The 18116-nt window shown below is 37.3% G+C and overlaps 2 protein-coding genes across 3 annotated transcripts in view; one reads left to right on the top strand and one right to left on the bottom strand.

Moving 5' to 3' along the window:
* The window catches only part of gmds (GDP-mannose 4,6-dehydratase), a 64058-nt gene extending 54527 nt beyond the window's left edge, over nt 1-9531 (top strand). For both annotated transcript variants that reach the window (XM_039693142.2, XM_039693141.2), the window contains 2 exons: nt 8877-8945; nt 9039-9531. In XM_039693142.2, the coding sequence (XP_039549076.1) occupies nt 8877-8945; nt 9039-9101 (132 nt within the window). In that variant the 3' untranslated portion in view covers nt 9102-9531. The remainder of the gene's footprint in view (nt 1-8876; nt 8946-9038) is intronic.
* A 4991-nt stretch (nt 9532-14522) lies between these two features.
* On the bottom strand, nt 14523-16510 carry foxc1b (forkhead box C1b). The gene is made up of 2 exons (XM_039691814.2): nt 16320-16510; nt 14523-16219 (listed from the first exon to the last, which is right to left on the bottom strand). The coding sequence occupies exon 2, from the start codon at nt 16190-16192 to the stop codon at nt 14891-14893; it is 1302 nt and encodes a 433-aa protein (XP_039547748.1). The 5' UTR covers nt 16193-16219; nt 16320-16510; the 3' UTR covers nt 14523-14890.
* Between the last annotated feature and the right edge of the window lie 1606 nt (nt 16511-18116).

Genomic DNA, 18116 nt, shown 5'->3' with positions numbered 1-18116 from the left:
AACTTTGATTTATGCAACAAACTCTACAGACGGCGAGTTGCTCTGTTTAGTAACTCACTGACTTGTTTATGAATACCCTTCTAAACTTGTGTGCACATCTCAAAATGACTCAAATTATTTTTTTATTGTGAACCATGCTGTGGTCGCCTTGTTATATGATTTAATTTCTGCTTAAATTTGAAAACTGAAAACTAAGTCTCGATGAACATTGGGGTTATGGGGTAGCATATATTTTGAGGATTATTGAAAATAAGTATTAAATTGTGTGTGAACGCATATGAATGCTTTTAGGATGTGTCTGCCAAGAAACTAAATGTAATGAACAGTAAATAAGTGTAAGTGTGAGCATGCATGCTGATGATTGACAAAACACAAGCTACCCAACCTGCACTGGCTGCAGTGTGTATTTCCGCAAATCAACTTACAGACTTGACGACCCTGAGGAATTGCCCCCAACATAATGATGGAATAATGTGGATTATTGTGTCACTAATGTGGATAAAGGGCATAGTGCATTTTGTGGCCTATTAATTTCATGTGCATTAGCATGTTTTATTCTATGACTATTGGCTTTGCTAGCCTTTTTTTATCTCATAATACAAATAAAATATTCTAGTAATGGTAATTCATGTATGGCAAATACTTAAAGGAGAACTCCGGCGCAAAATGAACCTTTGGTCTAATTACACATTGTTACCTAGTCAACCGTTATCTGAGATTTGTTTTCATGATTGCCGAATGTAAATAGTTTTATCTCTAAAAACAGTTTAGCCTATAACGCTAGTATAACACTAGTAAATAGGGCATAGAGTAATGACAAATAAAAATCACTTGTTATTACCACTAACAAGGCTCAAAATAGCCCCACACTAACACGGTAGCATAATAAGGATCCCTACATTCAAACCGAAGCATTGAGAACTTTGGCAGTGTCCATACAGTTTAATAAGAAGATATTTTATACACACAGTCAACTTCGCGAATACAGGAAGAAGCCATCTTTGAAAAATAGTCTCGACCAGTCGATCTACGAACGCCAATCCAAGTGCGCTGGTGAGATGTGAATAAGGTGATACGGTGAGCGCGAACAGTAGGCTACGTGTACATATTGAAGACAAGTAAACGGTTTGTGTTTGTGTTTCTTCCGAAAACAACGGACCATATGATATTCTGCACAGTTCAGCGCACATGGATCGGCGTTCGTAGATTGACTGGTAGAGACTATTTTTCAAAGATGGCTTTTTCCTGTATTCGCGAAGTTTACTGTGTGTATAAAATATCTTCTTATTAAACTGTATGGACACTGACAAAGTTCTTAATGCTTCGGTTTGAATGTAGGGACCCTTATTATGCTGTCATGTTAGTGTGGGGCTATTTTGAGCCTTGTTAGTGGTAACAACAAGCGATTTTTATTTGTCATTACTCTATGCCCTATACCAGTGTTTCCCAAACTTTTTTTCTGGGGACCCACATTTTAAAGTCGATAAATCCTTGTGACCCAATAGATAGTAGCCTATAGAAAACTGAAAAATACTGCTCGACTTGGCGACCCATACAAAATCTCCCGCGACCCACTTGTGGGTCGGGACCCCGCCTTTGGGAATGACTGCCCTATACTAGCATTATACTAGCGTTATAGGCTAAACTGTTTTTAGAGATAACACTATTTACATTCGGCAATCATGAAAACAAATCTCAGATAATGGTTGACTAGGTAGCAATGTGTAATTAGACCAAAGGTTCATTTTGCGCCGGAGTTCTCCTTTAAGTCTATGATTCGATCATTATTACTGTGATTTATTATGTTTCTAGCATGTTTGGTAACAGTTTTTCTAACCCTAATTGATGGAGTGTGTAGCTTGCCATTTCTCAAACAACCATGGAAGACACATCATGTCCATATTTCAGGATGACAAAGCCAAGATTCATCAGGCTCAAATTGTGAAAGAATGGTTATTAGGGAGCTTGTAGAATCATTTTCACACATGAACTGGCACCTCTGAGTCCAGACCCTGAATTCATTGAAAGTCTTTGGGGTGTGCTGGAGTAGACTTTACAGAGTATATAACTCTTGCATTGTCAATACAAGAAAATTGATGCACCTCTTGATAAGAAATACGTGTTGTTTTTTCCATCAAGAGGTGCATCCATTTTTGGTCAAGATCTTGTATTGACAATGAAAGGGTCATGCTCTCTACAAATAGCATTCAATTGAACTACATGAAATTTAATACATCATAAGTTGGTAGACAGTATTATTGCCTCGTGTGTATTATTATGATGTGTATATGCTTGTGCTTTGTTTGTGTAACATGTAAGCGCATGTTTATTTAGTTGGTGTGCTGTTGGAATGAAAGATGGCTTTGACCTTTCACTCCAAGGATCAGGATGGGCTGATCTTATCTGCTCTGTGGCAGAGGTCAGGAGCGAGATAAAAAGAATCCTGTAGTGAGCAGCACACACACACACACACATGGAGGCCCTCACTCTGTGAATGCAGGAGTCTGTCTTATCTGACCCATGCTGAGCGTCATAGTACCAGCATGCAAAACACAGCTGCATCATCATTTACCTGCAGCTTTGCTTTTAATTTGAATGCAAGATCCATTTTATTTCAGGCTTCAGTTCAGTGGCCAACTGATCTGCGTGCTTTTGTGTGTTGGTAGATTTATGTGTGCGCTGAAGGGCAGGTCCCCCACCTCTAGCGGAGCTTTAGCCCCTGATGTCTGTCGTGATGCTTTATGGGTAGTGCAGTCTTTAGGGTTTTCTGGGTATTCTAGTTGCTGTGGTTGAGAGGCTGGCTCTGTGTGACAGTTTTACGGTGATATGCAGTGTAATAGGTCAGAGTTGTTAAAGTTGAGTGTGAATGATGTTGTAAAGAGTCTGGCCGGGCGCCAGGTGGAACTCAAACCTGCAATAAAGCCGCACTCTTACCGTACAGCCTTTCCTCATGATGACCGTATATACATCCCCTTTTATTTACTTCACACTTTACGGTAGAGCTTAACTCTCTTTCATAACATTACATGGCACTTTTTAAAAACGTGGGGTCCTTTTTCTTCGCGCCCCGGGACGTTTTCTTTTACCGTCCTACTCTGTCTCACACTCTGTTCTTGTTGATGCATCGGGGAGAGAGAAAAAGCGAGGGAGAGAGAACAGAACTAAAAAAATAAAGAGGGAGAGAGAGGGGTGTACGTTCTCCCCTGGCCTACTCTCTGGTATTTCCTGAAGGACTTTGACTGAGCGGAACCACCCTGGGCCCCACGGAGGGGAAAGAGAGAGAAAGAGCTTTTAAAAAAGAAAGTGAGTTGAGAATATAACACTTAAAAAACAAGCCAAGTGTATAGCTTCTCAATAAACAGGTGAATTTATATATATATATATATATATATATATATATATATATATATATATATATATATATGAGGTGAAAGACACTCCCTTTTGAGAGAGAAAGTGAAGCTACTGTATTACATCAATAGATGTCTATTACTGAACTAAAATGTGCAACGTTAAAATTAATTATTCCAGGTTTGGTACCGGTTAATTTGAAAGGATTTGTGGCGTAATGTTGATTACCCTTAAAAAAAAAAAAAGCAAAAGTTAGGAAGGTAACGTGAGGCATTGAATTTTTGGATTTAAAAGGAGATGTGATGATTATAATTTTATGAAACCACACATAAATTGAATTTACTTCCATTAAAACTTGAGTATTATTTGAGCTGTAAAGCTGTTGCGATCATTTTCACAGTCATTTTAGGATTTTTTAATAGTTATGTTGGCATGATAACATATTAGTTGTTCATAACACGCCCAATGGAAATGTATGTAGACCTGCCAACATCCGTTGCCTTGATTTTTGGAATGACTTGACGCGAGAGTGAAAAAAATACGTTTCGGTAAACAAAACTTAAATAAGTAAAAAAAAATAATGTTTCGGTTTTATCGACATTGAAAAAAATTGCAAAATTTTTAGCGCAAACCTGTAATGGAAAACAGGCTACTGTAAAAGCCAGTGTTTGTTTTTTTAAAAAGGGTCATAAGTCAAAATTAATTTTTGCGATAATCAACATTATACCACAAATGCTGTAGACTTAGATGAATTTACATTAAACCTGCATAATCTTTGGTATAAGAAAGTAATGTTTCAATCTGTATTTCAAAATTTCATGTTTAATTCAATATGTTACTTGCTGTTTCTTTGTAATGGGCTCTATGCACGGCGTTATTTCCGGTGAAGGATTAAGGATGCTCGATAACTTCCGCCGATCATAGAGTCCAATGCAATACCGAGAATTTATATTGAATTTTATACTCCATGGTTATACTAATGAAACGTTAGTCACAAAAACAGATAAAACAGACACCCCTCGTTGTGTTTATGCTTCTTTTTAAAATTATATTAAATAAACATAACTATATATAAAATTACATCTAAACGTATGTACGTTTCGTTTCAAAGACGGGAGGACAGTAAATATTGAAGACTCTGCCATAATCCCGTTTTCTCCGGTTCTCCTCCGCTTTAATCTACACAACCGGAAATGGACGAGCATCCTTGCGTCAAATGCGGAACTTATGCGTGCATATAGCCCATTAGTAGAGAAATTGACTTGCAATTTCTGAATGAAAATTGTTTCAGAACAAATCATACACCAATTCAGCTTTTTCCATGTAAGTTTGAATCGGTTGCAAATAAGTAAAAGTTATGTTAATGAAAGTAAAATTTAGAATACACTATCAATGCATTATTTAGCATTAAATAAAGATCACGCACTGTAGTAGTTCAGATTTTTTTTTTTTTTCGATTTTTTCCAGGTGTCTTAAACTTTGAAAATGTGTTAACTTGTGCAGCAATTTTGGGTTTGTTTATGCCCTGTGTCATAATTTCCTTGTGTGTGTGTGTGTGTGTGTGTGTGCGTGTGCACGCGTGTTCTGTGTGTAGTGGGAGAGGGGAGGTTAATTGCGGGCTGCCCTCTGTAAATGGCATGTCCCAGGCTCGTTATCTTGATTGAGTAATTAACTCTGGCTCTCGGCACTCTTACTCACACTGTCAGACTGCTGAACTCCTGACACCTCGCATTCCTCACTCCCTCTCCCTCATGCTTTCTCCTCTCTCGCTCTTTAACTTTCACACAGCTTGTCTCCCCGAGCTTTCAATTTATCATCATTTTCCTTTCTCTCCATGTCATTCCTGTCTCGTCCTCTTTTTCCTCCTCTTCTCTCACTCTCGATCACTCCAGACAAGACCGTTTTTTTATTATGCACATGAGTTGGAAATGTGAAGGAGCTCATGATAATTATTCTAGTAAAGTGATCGGTCACTCAAAAATAAAGTTACTCACCCGTTCCAAAACTATGACTTGCTTTCTTCTGTGGACCAGTCCAATTTTGTTTTGGACCCCATTGACTTGCATAGTATGGACAAAAACAGTCCCTTCTTTTATGCTCCGCAGAAGAGGAAATGTCAGATGATGACTGGGCTTTCATTTCTGGGTGAACTTTACCTTTAACTGAGGTAAATGTGTATCATGCCTTTCAGTTGTCGTAGCTCTCCTGTTTTTCTCTCCCTGCCCATAGTGAAGGCATAATAACAGGTGAGATGAAAAATGAAAAAGTATCTGGGCCATTTGAATGAGGTGAGTTATGTACTCTGCAGTCACTCTGCCAAAACATGTAGACTCTGCTCCAGAAGATACAGCTCTCTGAGGCTTGTAAACACACAAACACACTGCCAATACCACATGTAAGCACATACAGATCGACTATAATAAACAGTCCATTGAGTACATGCAACTCTTACACATGCTTTCATGCTGCGATCTCGTCATTCAAGTCTGGCTATTAACACATTGACACTGAAGTTATTTAGATTCAGATGTTCTTTTGCACTTTATATGGTTTTCCTGCTCTGTGATTGGCTGTTGTTTGAAAAGGGAAATCATTGGAGTCTTTGATCCCTCCTCAACATCCTGCATCAAATAACACAACTCACTCACACACAACAGCACATAGCAAAGTCTGTCGAACAGCCGTGGATTTCTTGTGCGGTTCCACCATGTACTTTTGGATTCTTCTTGCTCGTATCTCACATACGCATGCATTTAAAGTGTCAGACACTTAGGGTCAGTGTCTCTTTGCTGGAGAGGGTTTACATGGTCAGATAAATATTTATTAAACCCTTGAAGCAAGAATCTGAGAGGCATTCTCCCTTGTGTTAATTCAGGTTTTTCTGCATTGACTTTTGTCTCTTTTACACGTTCTGATATCTGTTTTATACCGTTCAAAAAAAGGTTTTATCTTACAAAGTTTGTTTGATTAAAAATATATTATAAATATTATGTGAATAAAATTATGTGAAATGAAATATAAATGTGAAATATGATTATAATTCAAAATATTTTAGTTCCACTTATTCCCATGATGGCAAAGCTGAATTTTCAGTTGCCATTACTGCAGTCTTCAGTGTCACATGACCCTTCAGAAATCATTCTAAAATGAGCAAAATTTTTAAAATGAAAAATGTCTTATTAATATTAATTTCGAAAACATTTGTGCTGCTTATATTTCTGTAGTTTTGAGGAAACCATGATATATATATATATATATGGTATATATATATATATATGTGTATATACATGTATATATATGTATATATATATATATATTAGGGCTGTCAAGCGATTAATCACGATTAATTGCATCCAAAATAACAAAATAAAAGTTTGTGTGTACATAATATATGTGGGTCCACTGTGTATAATTATTAATTATTTTGTATATATATAGCTACACACACATGCATGTATCTTTAAGAAAAAATATTATTTAGATATAAATATATATACAGTATACATGAAAATATTTCTTAAATATATACAAGCTTGTGTGCGTATATATATATATATATATATATATATATATATATATATATATATATATATATATATATATAAAATAATTATACACATTGCACCCACATTTATTATGTAAACACAAACTTATTATTATTATGTTGGATGTGATTAATCACGATTAATCGTTTGTCAGCCCTAATATATATATATATATATATATATATATATATATATATATATATATATTATCAGAAATCATTTGAAGAATACAATGTTTAAAAGAACCATTTATTTGAAATTGACATTGTTTTAGTCTTTACTTTTACATTGATCAATTTAATGCATCCTTGTTGAATAGAATTATTGAGCGTGTGTTAATATAAAAGTATACATTTGCATGTAAAGTAAATAAAAAAACGAATTAATCCCATGGTATAGCTATACACTGCTCAAAAAAACAAAGGGAACACTAAAATAACACATCATAGATCTGAATGAATGAAATAATCTTATTAAATACTTTTTTCGTTACATTGTGTTGTTTAAGTGTTCCCTTTATTTTTTTGAGCAGTATATTATTGACATTTAGAAAATAGGATGCCATCTGAATTGAATTTTTCTTTCAATTATCTATTGTTCATCAATAGAATTTTGACAGACTTTTGAGTGCTTTGTTGAACTGGTCATACTGATTTTGTAGATTTGACCTTTGACTTGTTGAACGTTGCTCAATCTGTGTGTAAAATAGATCCTTTGAGCATGCCGTTTTGTCATAAAGCATGTCTCAAAAACATTAAAACTCCATCAGAAAGTCAATGAAATATGCATGCAAATATGCATCTCAAATGTCATGTGTAGTTGTGCCATAACTTAAAAGTTTCTTGATGTGTGTCATGGTCTGTCTTTCCATTAGTCCTGAATTCCTTTACGTTAAGTGTTCGGTCACACACAGTAAAAATGCGCCCAGATGATGATTATCACTTTTATTTATTTTTTGCATTTTATTTGCTATATATGCAGGTACGCCTTCTCTTATAATCCCTGACACAGATATAGAATTTCTTTGAACGAGCACAAATGCCCAGTGTTTGAAACTAAACTGTGAAATTGTGCCTTCGATATGTCTTGACTTGCTCACTTTCTATTTAATAGCAACAGCTATTACACACAACGATTGATGATTCTCATGCACACGGTCTCATTGAATTAATACTGTTCTTGTTTTCTTTCCTTGCAATTGCTTTGTAAACTTACATTGTCAGGATACAGTACGTCGTAGTTTGCATGTGAGGACTTGGATGGGCGACAAAAGCAGCTGATGTTAATTTAGCTTTCAGAAAAGTGAAGACTAATTATGATTAATATGCCGCATTAATACATGTCTTGATTATGATGGTTGCATGCTGTTTCATATGTTGATGAATGAATGCTATTTTGCTAATTAGACTTTAAAGTATGGTTATGTCATTTAAATGATTTAATTGGAGCTAAAATGGAACCATGAGTTTGTGACTGTAACTTCTCAGGGTTCAACATTAAAACATGGGCTTTGGAACAAGCACTCCCATTTGTCAAGGCACAAAAGTCCGTGTGCGTGTGTGTGTGTGTGTGTGTGTTCTTGCGTAATCAGATCAGCTGTAAGGACACCCTCAAACTCTTTACCGCCACCCTGAGAAGCACCCCAAAATGTGTGTGTGTGTATATTGCCATCACAGCAGGAGAAAAGAAGGGGTTAGGCCACAAGAGTCACATAATCCATCATGCTCTGGCACTGGGAGAGAGGGGGTGCTGGATGGATGGCCTGCTTCAGCCCTCACCTTCCCCCAGAGACATGGAGCTTGACACCTGTGTGTGTGGTGCTGGCGACTGTATGTGGGTGTGTGAGAGTGAAAAGGGAGTGTGTGTGTGTGTGTGTGTGTATACAGGTTGGGAGGTCCGGTTTATAAAGGAGGACTAAACCACCCCCCTTTTTTCCCACTTTGTTTTTTTCCTCATCTTACACTCTTTGTCTTTTTCTAGGACTTCTTGCAGGGAGACAGCTCCAAAGCCTTTAAGGTACTGGGCTGGAAACCACGTGTGACGTTTGAGGTGAGCGTTTCTGTGTAAAAAAAAAAAATCAATGTGGGTCACATCCAGAGCTCTCGAGTTTGAGAAATAATCGTTGTATGTGTATTTGAACAGGAGCTTGTTAAAGAAATGGTGGACGCGGACGTTGAGCTCATGAAGAACAACCCGAATGCCTGATTCTACATGCCTTTTTTCTCCATGCTTGTTGAAGAGGCGGCTGTCGTGTGTTTGTGTGTGCGAACACTGGAAGAAGCATTCAACTGCATTTCTGTTCCTCCGTCTATTGTTTTCACTCCTGATTCAGCTTTTTGATCTCACTTGCACTTTGTTTTGAGGGTTCCCGGTGTTGCCTTTTTCATTCCTTAATACGGTCATATTTATGGTCATGTGTGTTGATTTTTAGTTTTTCTATCTGAATGATTTTTATCCATTTTATAAAGCTGTTTTTATTCATAATCATGAAAAAAATATATAAGGGATTAAAGGGTTTGTAGAGCTTTTTAAATGTCTCTGTTGCGGTTTTAGCCATGGTTCCTCAAATTGAAACATTAATAGTTGGTTGGAACATTAAAAAATTATTTAAAATAAAAATAATTCTCAAAGAGTCTGTTTGTGGTTCTTAGCCTTTTTTCTCCGTGTTGTCCAAGGTGATTTTCAAGATATTTTTTCTGGTACTTGTAGCCTATTATGTTAGATCTGCATGTTTTCAAACTTCATCTTAAAAGACACTATATAGATGAAAATGAATAGGCCTAACCTTTATTTATAAGTGTGCATGTGTGTTGAGGTGGGACAGATTGACACAAATATAGGTTTACATGTTCATCTTTTTGTGTGTTTTATTTTATTTATGTTGGCCTATTTATTTATTTAGTTTGTAGCCTAGTCAGTCCCTGAGGCCTGGTGTACATGTTGGAAGGTTTGGTAAATTTGTAATTTCAACCTAGATGTTGCGCGAAAACAGTGATTTATTACTTTTTTGTATAATTTACAATATTAAACGGAACAAAATAGATATAGGCTTAGCTATATATCTAGACTATTGATTTACTGCGTAAAAGCTCGAGATTACATGGTTAAAGTCATAAAACAACATTTCTGAGAATAAAGGTCAACTTTTCCTTTTCATTCTCTGGCCTCAGAAGTTAAACACGGTGTATCGTGAAATGCGTCAGAAAGCGGCTCGTGCCAGCTTTCGCGGGTTGCCTGGCGGTCATCGAGCCCCTCGCGACGAACACAACCGCTCTCTTGTATTCGGAGGGAAACGGGCGTCCACGAGGCCTCGCGGTCCCTCATTCCAGATGCGCGAGCACGGCCCACCGCGCGCAGCTTAGGGAGCAGTAACTCGGCCTTGTAAAGCAGCTCATGTTTAATCACCTCTGACGTCGGGCACAGCTGGGCCATTGAACCCTGACAGTGAAGACATTTCACTGTGTGCAAAAAGCCTCCGTTGTGTTTATTTGTAATGGTGACACGGTTGTCCTCATCAAAGTAACAACAGATTCAAGAGACCTCTGTCAGCTGGAGTGTCCTCAAGCGAGGAGAGAGAAACCCGGTAAAATCTGACTCAAGAGGTCACAGCTATTCTGGTCTATTCGAAGTGCTAAATGAGGGTCATTTGATACCGACGTCTAAAGAAAGTGGGGTCTTTGAGACCCTCACAAGACAGGCGATTGTGGGGGTGGTTGATGTATGTGTATTTGTGTTTTTGAGACATCTCTCTAGAGCCAGTAGAGAGCCATTTAAGCGCCTTCAACAGCGCACCAGTGTGTGTGAGCGTGCCTGATTGAAACCAGACGGCGCCTCACCGGTCCGCGAGCGTAAAGAGCACTTTTCCACTGGCCAGGGTCGCGAGCTCTACCACATACAGGTGCACAGGCCGCGAGCAGCCACTAACTACGTTATATATACCGGCGAATTTATTTTTTACGCTTGAGCGGGGAAATTTCTGGTATTTTGTTTGACTAGATAACCAGCTGATGTTCCCGCAAAAGCAGTGGGAAACGTGAAATTAAATTGAACCAATGCATTAAATTATCATAAAACTTTAAGGGACGTGGAAAACCTTAACATTGTTAAGTCTCTGAATTTATTAGTAGGTTAGGCCTTAGGTATTTATAATATTTTTTTTTTGGAAACTGTCAACCCATCACAATTAAAAGAGAGTTAAGAAAAATAGAAAACTCAAATTATCCTCTGCCAAAACTGGTTTGCTCACCAGTGTTGGTTGCTTACAAAAGTCATGAATTGAAGGTGTACAAATAAATAAATATTAAAACCCATTAATATTTATATAATTATTTTTGTCTAGGAAAGATAATTATACGTCAATCATGCATTTTTTAATCTTATATTTTATATTTTTAGGCTATAGCTTTAAAGTGACATCACAAATTGTTTCACACCTTGACCGGTATATTGTTTTTTGTTTCTGGATTATATTTAGGAAAAGCAGGAATTATTTTCTTTGTCATTCAAGCATTACATTTGGATATCGTGGATAAAGAACTTTCACTCTCATCCGTCTCACAATTTTTCCCCTATGTGATTTTTTTTAAACCATGCAGAATAAATAATTTTGTTTAAATCCACTCTTTCAAGGTAAGTATTCAAATAAAAAATAAAAAAAACTAGGTAAGTGTTTTTAGTGTTTATTTTTCATCGTCATGCTGAGATTGCCTTGATAATCCTCTCGACCTTTCTCACAGTCCACGGCATTATATAGCCTATGTTTACTTCAATTCTATTTGGAATTCGAAATTTGACATTTTGAATTAGAAAAGTTAATTGAAAATTATTATATTGTTCTTAAAGTGTTGTTCAAAATATTGTTCTTGAGGGTTAGCCTACCCTTTACATTTAAGTACAATTTTCTACAATTGATTTGTTTTATTGTTATATTTTTGTTTACACAGTTTTGAATTATTTTTAAATATGCGTGAATTTCTTAGCAAGCATATTGAGAAAAAAAATCGTTTAAGTTCGTTTTATTTTTTTTAATTGGGCGCAAAGCGTTTCCTCTAATGGCTCATGGGCGTTTATTTTATTTAGCTCAAATAGGCTAGTAAAAGGGAAAAAATAAATCAGAAAAGGGGTTAATTAATATAGCTGTAACTTAATGATATGTCAGTATAGCCTGTTCACAACATTGTGTGTAATTTAGCTCTGAGTGCAGGCCTCATAGCTAGTTTGTTGTTTGCCTGATCAAACCCTTTTTTATAGTTTTACATTGGTGTTGAATATAAATAGATTTATAAATTAAAATATCAAATATAGAAGTAGCCTAATAAAGAAGTTTGGATTGCGCATTTACAGGCTATACTTCATTGTTTTTATTTAGGCCTATTTATGTTTAAATTGTTATTAATATAATTGTTAATATTATCTATATTATTTACATGAAGAGTTCAGATGCAAAAGCCTCTAAATGCCATTTGAAATTTTCTTCTTTAATGATGATTTTTGTCAAACTTGTATATTTAAGTTCAGTGATTTCACTTAAATGGCAATAGTTGATAATTACCTATTAAATGTTATTTAAGTGAAATTACTGGAGTTAAATCTACAAGTTTGACAAAAATCATCATTAAAGAAGAAAATTTCAAATGGCATTTAGAGGCTTTTGCATCTGAACTCTTCACATGTTAATATCATTTTTATAATAATAACTGTTTTTATGAGCACAAGCTGTTAACGTAGGCTACAAATAAGCAGCACCTCACAAAATCGCACTTGAAAATTAACGACAGTTTGTGCTTCTTAAAGAGACACAAATTGAAAAGTAAATGTTAATATAGGCTAAATATTACACGCAATTGGCTACTCGTCGATTAAAAATACACAAACGATCACACCTCTTTAGGCATGTTATGAAATTTGAATCTGGTTAAAGCGTGCTATACTACGTTAATAGCAAAAGGCTCTCTCTTCTGTATCAGATTCCCCTTGCGCGCAACTCAAGCCTAAAAAACGCAGCTGATCACAACAAAGACACTTTTTCACTGGCACGAGCCCCTAAAACTGCCCGCGCGCACCTGTAATGCATTTGGCACTAAAGCCCTTCATGCGAAGTCAAATCGCCTCGGGCTGACCTTGTGCTATACGCACAACGCTGTAAAGCTCACAGCCTTTCTTTCTTTCTTTCTTTCTTTCTTTCTTTCTTTCTTTCTTTCTTTCTTTCTTTCTTTCTTTCTTTCTTTCTTTCTTTCACTCTAAAAATGCTGGGCTGTTTTAACCCAATTTTGGGTAAAATATGCACAATCCCAGCCATTGGGTAACATTTTTAAATTACATTTTTAATCCAATGGATGGGTTTGTTCATATTTGACCCAAAAATGGGTTAAAACAACCCAGCCTTTTTTAGAGTATTCTTTCTTTCTTTCTTTCTTTCTTTCCACATCTCTTCCTCATTTCTCCTCTGTTGTTCTCTGGATTTAAGGCTAGAGGCCTATCAAACCGTGACTTTGAATTGCACTGACATACACACCTTATTAAATCATACCGTAATCACAAAAACACCTTAGCACATAAATACAAACGTGCACTGTTGCAAGACAACAAATCATCAATCTTATTTCTTAATAGGCTATACATTAAAAAATGATAAAAACCTAATCCGTTGTTTGGATTGTGTAGCGTAACCTATATGCCAATAATTTGTATCTAGCCTTGTTTTACACTTAGGTCTATAATATGTAAAAAAGAAAAAAAGAAAAAATAATAATAGTAGATAACATCAACAAAGCACAGACTCGCTTTTGTTTGTTTTGGAGGTTTTTGCTGAATTAATCGTTTAATTTATCAAGCCCATATTTTACATGGCTGGCTCAACGTGTCTGGCCTACAGCAATTCTTTCATCTGCTATTTATCTGCTTTTTAATCTATTATGTGTTTACAAATGAAAACTTCTGTCGAAGACAAGATTGCAAAAGTGCATTTGACTCCAATGTGCCAACACTGGAGCTAAACAAAACGGCATAAAATAAAAAAGACTGAAAATTGTATCTCAGTAGCTAAAAAACTCAACTTTTAACATAGGCCTATTAAAGCTTACAAATAAAAACCTATTCATATCCAAGAAATCTTCTTATTTTCTCGAAAGTATTAGTTTAGAAATAAATTACATAAAGAACGTTTCAAATTATAAAAATGATCGCTGTGAGGGACAAGAAACTGTCAAAGTGCTAGATTATTCTTTTGATTTACTTTGACATTAGCTATAGCACTGAATTTATTTTTTACTAAACTATAATAATAATTCATATTTAGTTTTTTTTTTGTTTTTATGTTAGTAAAGGCATTTTTTAATGTTTCGAAAATTTAATTTAAGTTCAATTTAAGGATTCCTTGCACGCGTAAGACAGAATAATTTCCAGATGTTTTTAAACCTTTGACCCCCCATCCCCCACCCACCTCCTGTCAAAAGAATGTCTAACTAAGAAATATTTTTAGGAGGAAAATAGGAAAATTGACAAACGTTTAAACAACGTTTTAAAAATATTCCGTGCTTTTGGTGGTCTCTCAATAACACGCTTTGACAGTCATTTGAGTAAACAATGGATTCAACAGGCATTACAAATCGATAAATCACTCGAGAGTTTAACTCCAACAAGACGTCCATTTATTAAACAAAAAGTAAGATATTTTCAAAAAAGTATACGAAAAAAAATGTAACTTAGTTGTACACTCGTTACCTTTCTATAGCCTACTGAATTGATTATAAATACATTTCCTTGAAAAGTTGGTCCACCTGACCTTATACATGAAATAAATTAACACATTTTCTTTTAATCCCTTCTTGATGGACGAGCAGGGAAAGAATGTTTATGTGCAGCGGAATTCTCCTACTTACCAACACAAACTCAGCCCGAGTTCACAGTCCTAAAAGCTTCCTTAAATTACAAACACATGGAAAATAACACGAATATATATATTAAAACAATTTTGAAATTCATAAAACCTTTGGTCAGAACTTGCTGCAGTCGTATACAAAGGCTCCGGGAGCTCGATAGAGTGGCTGACTGGACGGGAAAGCCATTTGACAGCTATTGCTTCCGGTCACCGGAGAGCTGTTCAGCGCTATCCGCTGCGTCTCGAACATCTCGCGCACCGCGTGAAAGTTCTGCTGCTGGCCGGGATAGCTCGCGCTCAGGTGTCCCAGCTCTCCGGACTGATTGAGGTACCAGGGAGCAAGTCGGTTCTGCTGCAAGTGCTGGCTCTCCTGGCTCGAGCTCTGATGGGGGTGTGAGATAGAGGAGGCGCTTGTTGTGTTTGTGTATTCCGGTAAAGTGTCATCCCCGTGGCCGCGGTCCCCTGTGTACAGGCTCGTCGCTTGCATGTTGCAGTGATAAGTGGCGGGCTGGCCGCAGGGTGGACTGTAATGGGCGGGCTGTGGGGATGGCGAGTAGGTCAGAGACACTGAGCCTGGTAGAGCGGCGCGAGAGGCCGGCAGCTCTGCTGCGTGCTGCGGGGACCCTCGAAGTCCTGTCATGATTGTATCCATACTAAAGGCCTGTTGTGGCGTTTGCGAATGAGGACTCCCGCTACACGCACTCCCACCGCTCCTGTCTGGACTCTCCGTTTTGGGCACGGTGCTGAGGGGTGGAGTGCTGTCATGCGGGGGCGTGCAGGCCCCGTTCTCCGTCTTTATATCCCGGAGCTTCACAGGCTGCTGTGCCTCTTGCTCGCACGCTTGCCCCAGGTTGTTCTTGTCCTGCTGGTCCCGATCCTCTCTGTCCCTCAGCACGTCCTTCTTCTTGAAGCGGCGCCTCCGTCTCAAGAAGCTGCCGTTTTCAAACATGTTATATGAGTCCGGGTCTAGTGTCCAGTAGCTGCCCTTGCCTGGCTTCTTATCATCTCTAGGCACCTTGACAAAGCACTCATTAAGCGACAGGTTATGCCGTATGCTGTTCTGCCAGCCTTGCTTGTTGTCCCGGTAAAATGGAAAGCGCTCCATGATAAACTGATAGATTCCATTCAGTGTGATCTTTTTGTCGGCTGAGTTTTGGATCGCCATGGTGATGAGCGCGATGTAGCTATATGGCGGTTTCACCATATCCTTGGGCTGCTGTGCAGGGGCGTACGGCCCATATGCGCGGGCCATTCCACCGGGGTACTGCTCGTGCGCTGCGTGAGAGTACATGCTCATAGGCGCAGGCATACCGGTATATCCACCTCCGGCCGCGGCTCGATAAAAGCCTTGATCTCCGGTGATATAAGGCACTACGCCTAGAGGGCTTTGGCTTGACACGGGGTAGCGCGCCTGCATCGTACCCCTCTTTCCAACGCTCTCCTGCTGCGGACGAACAGAGAAAAATAAGGTAAAAAAAAAAAAAAAACTCGGTAGACGTCTTAATTCACTACGAGAAAAACATTCAAAGCATTCCAAAGTCAACCTTTTCCTTCAGTCTCTTGTCTCAAAACTTTCATCCAAAGTTTCTTCCCAGTCTGATTTTCAGGTCCCTGTGCAGGCGAATGAGAAGCAAATGTCGTACGAGGAGAAGTCAGTGAATAGGGAAAACCTGTGAACTTCCCGCATCCGTCACTTCACGGGGACTTTTTCACCGAATTACCAATTCTGCCTTTTGGCTGCTCTGAGCGCTCCTCCCAGAACTCATCTCACGACCAATAAGCGCTCGAGAGCTGTTTGTGGAAAGACTGTACCCGAAGACCTTTTGCTGGGCATAGGCATAGTCTACCCTTGAGTTAAGGATAAGGGAGACGCAAACAGACGGAAAGAGTTGAAATGTTGACAAAAAACGCGAAAATTCTCATAGCCTATCCTAGGCTACTTTTTCACGTGAAATAAACAGAATGGCTCATTTCTTATAAAATTACATATTTTGTATAAAACTATATGGTCAATAGCCTACATATATAGGCTATTCAATAGGCTGCACGGGACTAAACAGATATACAATATTCCCAAAGATGCCTCGTTTGTGTGTGTGTGTGTGTGTGTGTGTGTGTGTGTGTGTGTGTGTGTGTGTGTGTGTGTGTTTTATGTTTTTTTTTTTTTTCAGGGTTGCAGCCCTGAATGACTCCCTGTTTTCGTCCATGTATTCATTTAAATCATTTGGCACTAGGCTAATAGATGCGCTGGATGGGGTATAGTAAAGCGATGTTTGTTTTTCAGAAACAAATGTAGGCTACTACTGCATGGGAGCAAAGCAAAAGTAGGCCAAAAGGTGTCTTTTGGTAGTAGCTCGACGAAAAGCCAGCAGTGCTTTACAGTTATTTTTTGTCAGTGCGTTTACTCACACTTCATTGCTTTCATTTACTTTGAATGCTAAAACATGTCGTCACAGTTACTAAAAACTTCACGTTTCCACTGAGAAGTCTTGTGACATTTTTCTTTATTCTTTTCAAAAAAAGAAGGGATTTAAAAGTGGCATTGTTGATAGCCTTAATGACAACGGGTAGTGATTTGTTCAACTTGACTGTGTAACATGCTTTTGGGTTGTAAAGTATTTATTTGGCATATTAAAAAAAGTTTGTGCTCTTGCAGAAAAATAGACAAGACAGAATAGAAACAGAAGGAAAGAAAAAAATGTCATTCTCTTTGGCAAAATAGTGAAAATGTAAATCGGCTATTATAATAAAATATTAAATGATAATAAAACATAATTATCAATTCATTATTATCATTGACAACAATAACAGCAATATAAAGAAATAAAACAGCCAGATAAAACATTGAGTAGCCTAGGCTAATAATTAGACTATTACATGTTTATATTAGCCTAGCCAATAGGCTACTAATTAAAATAACATACAAAGAAGCGTTTTTATTATTTTTTTATTTCATTTTTGATTTTACATGCTGTTTGTTTAATGACTTTACTTTTTTGACATTAAAAAAAAGTCAAAGCATCATTCATTTAGTTTTTTTTTTTACCGTCAAAAAATCAATTAGACTAACTGGTTTAAAAGTTTTTTTTTTGTTTTTTTTTATTATTATTATTATTATTATTTTTTTAATTCTTGGAGCAGGCTTAATGTTATCAAGATTACTCGGTCAAAATTACAATTCCCTGGGTCATGTTTTTCACTTTGAAGTTACTCTTCCTTTTCTTGCATTAATTCCTGTTATTTTAGCTAATTCCGAAACCGATGAATTGGGCCAATTCAATTAAATGAAATGAGAAGCAACAAGCAAAATGAGAAGCGCGTCTGTTGTAGGTTGGCCAAAT

Source organism: Pimephales promelas, chromosome 13, assembly GCF_988280905.1.
Source record: "Pimephales promelas chromosome 13, fPimPro1.hap1.1, whole genome shotgun sequence".
Lineage (NCBI taxonomy): Eukaryota > Metazoa > Chordata > Actinopteri > Cypriniformes > Leuciscidae > Pimephales > Pimephales promelas.
This window is presented reverse-complemented; position numbering and strand designations above follow the sequence as displayed.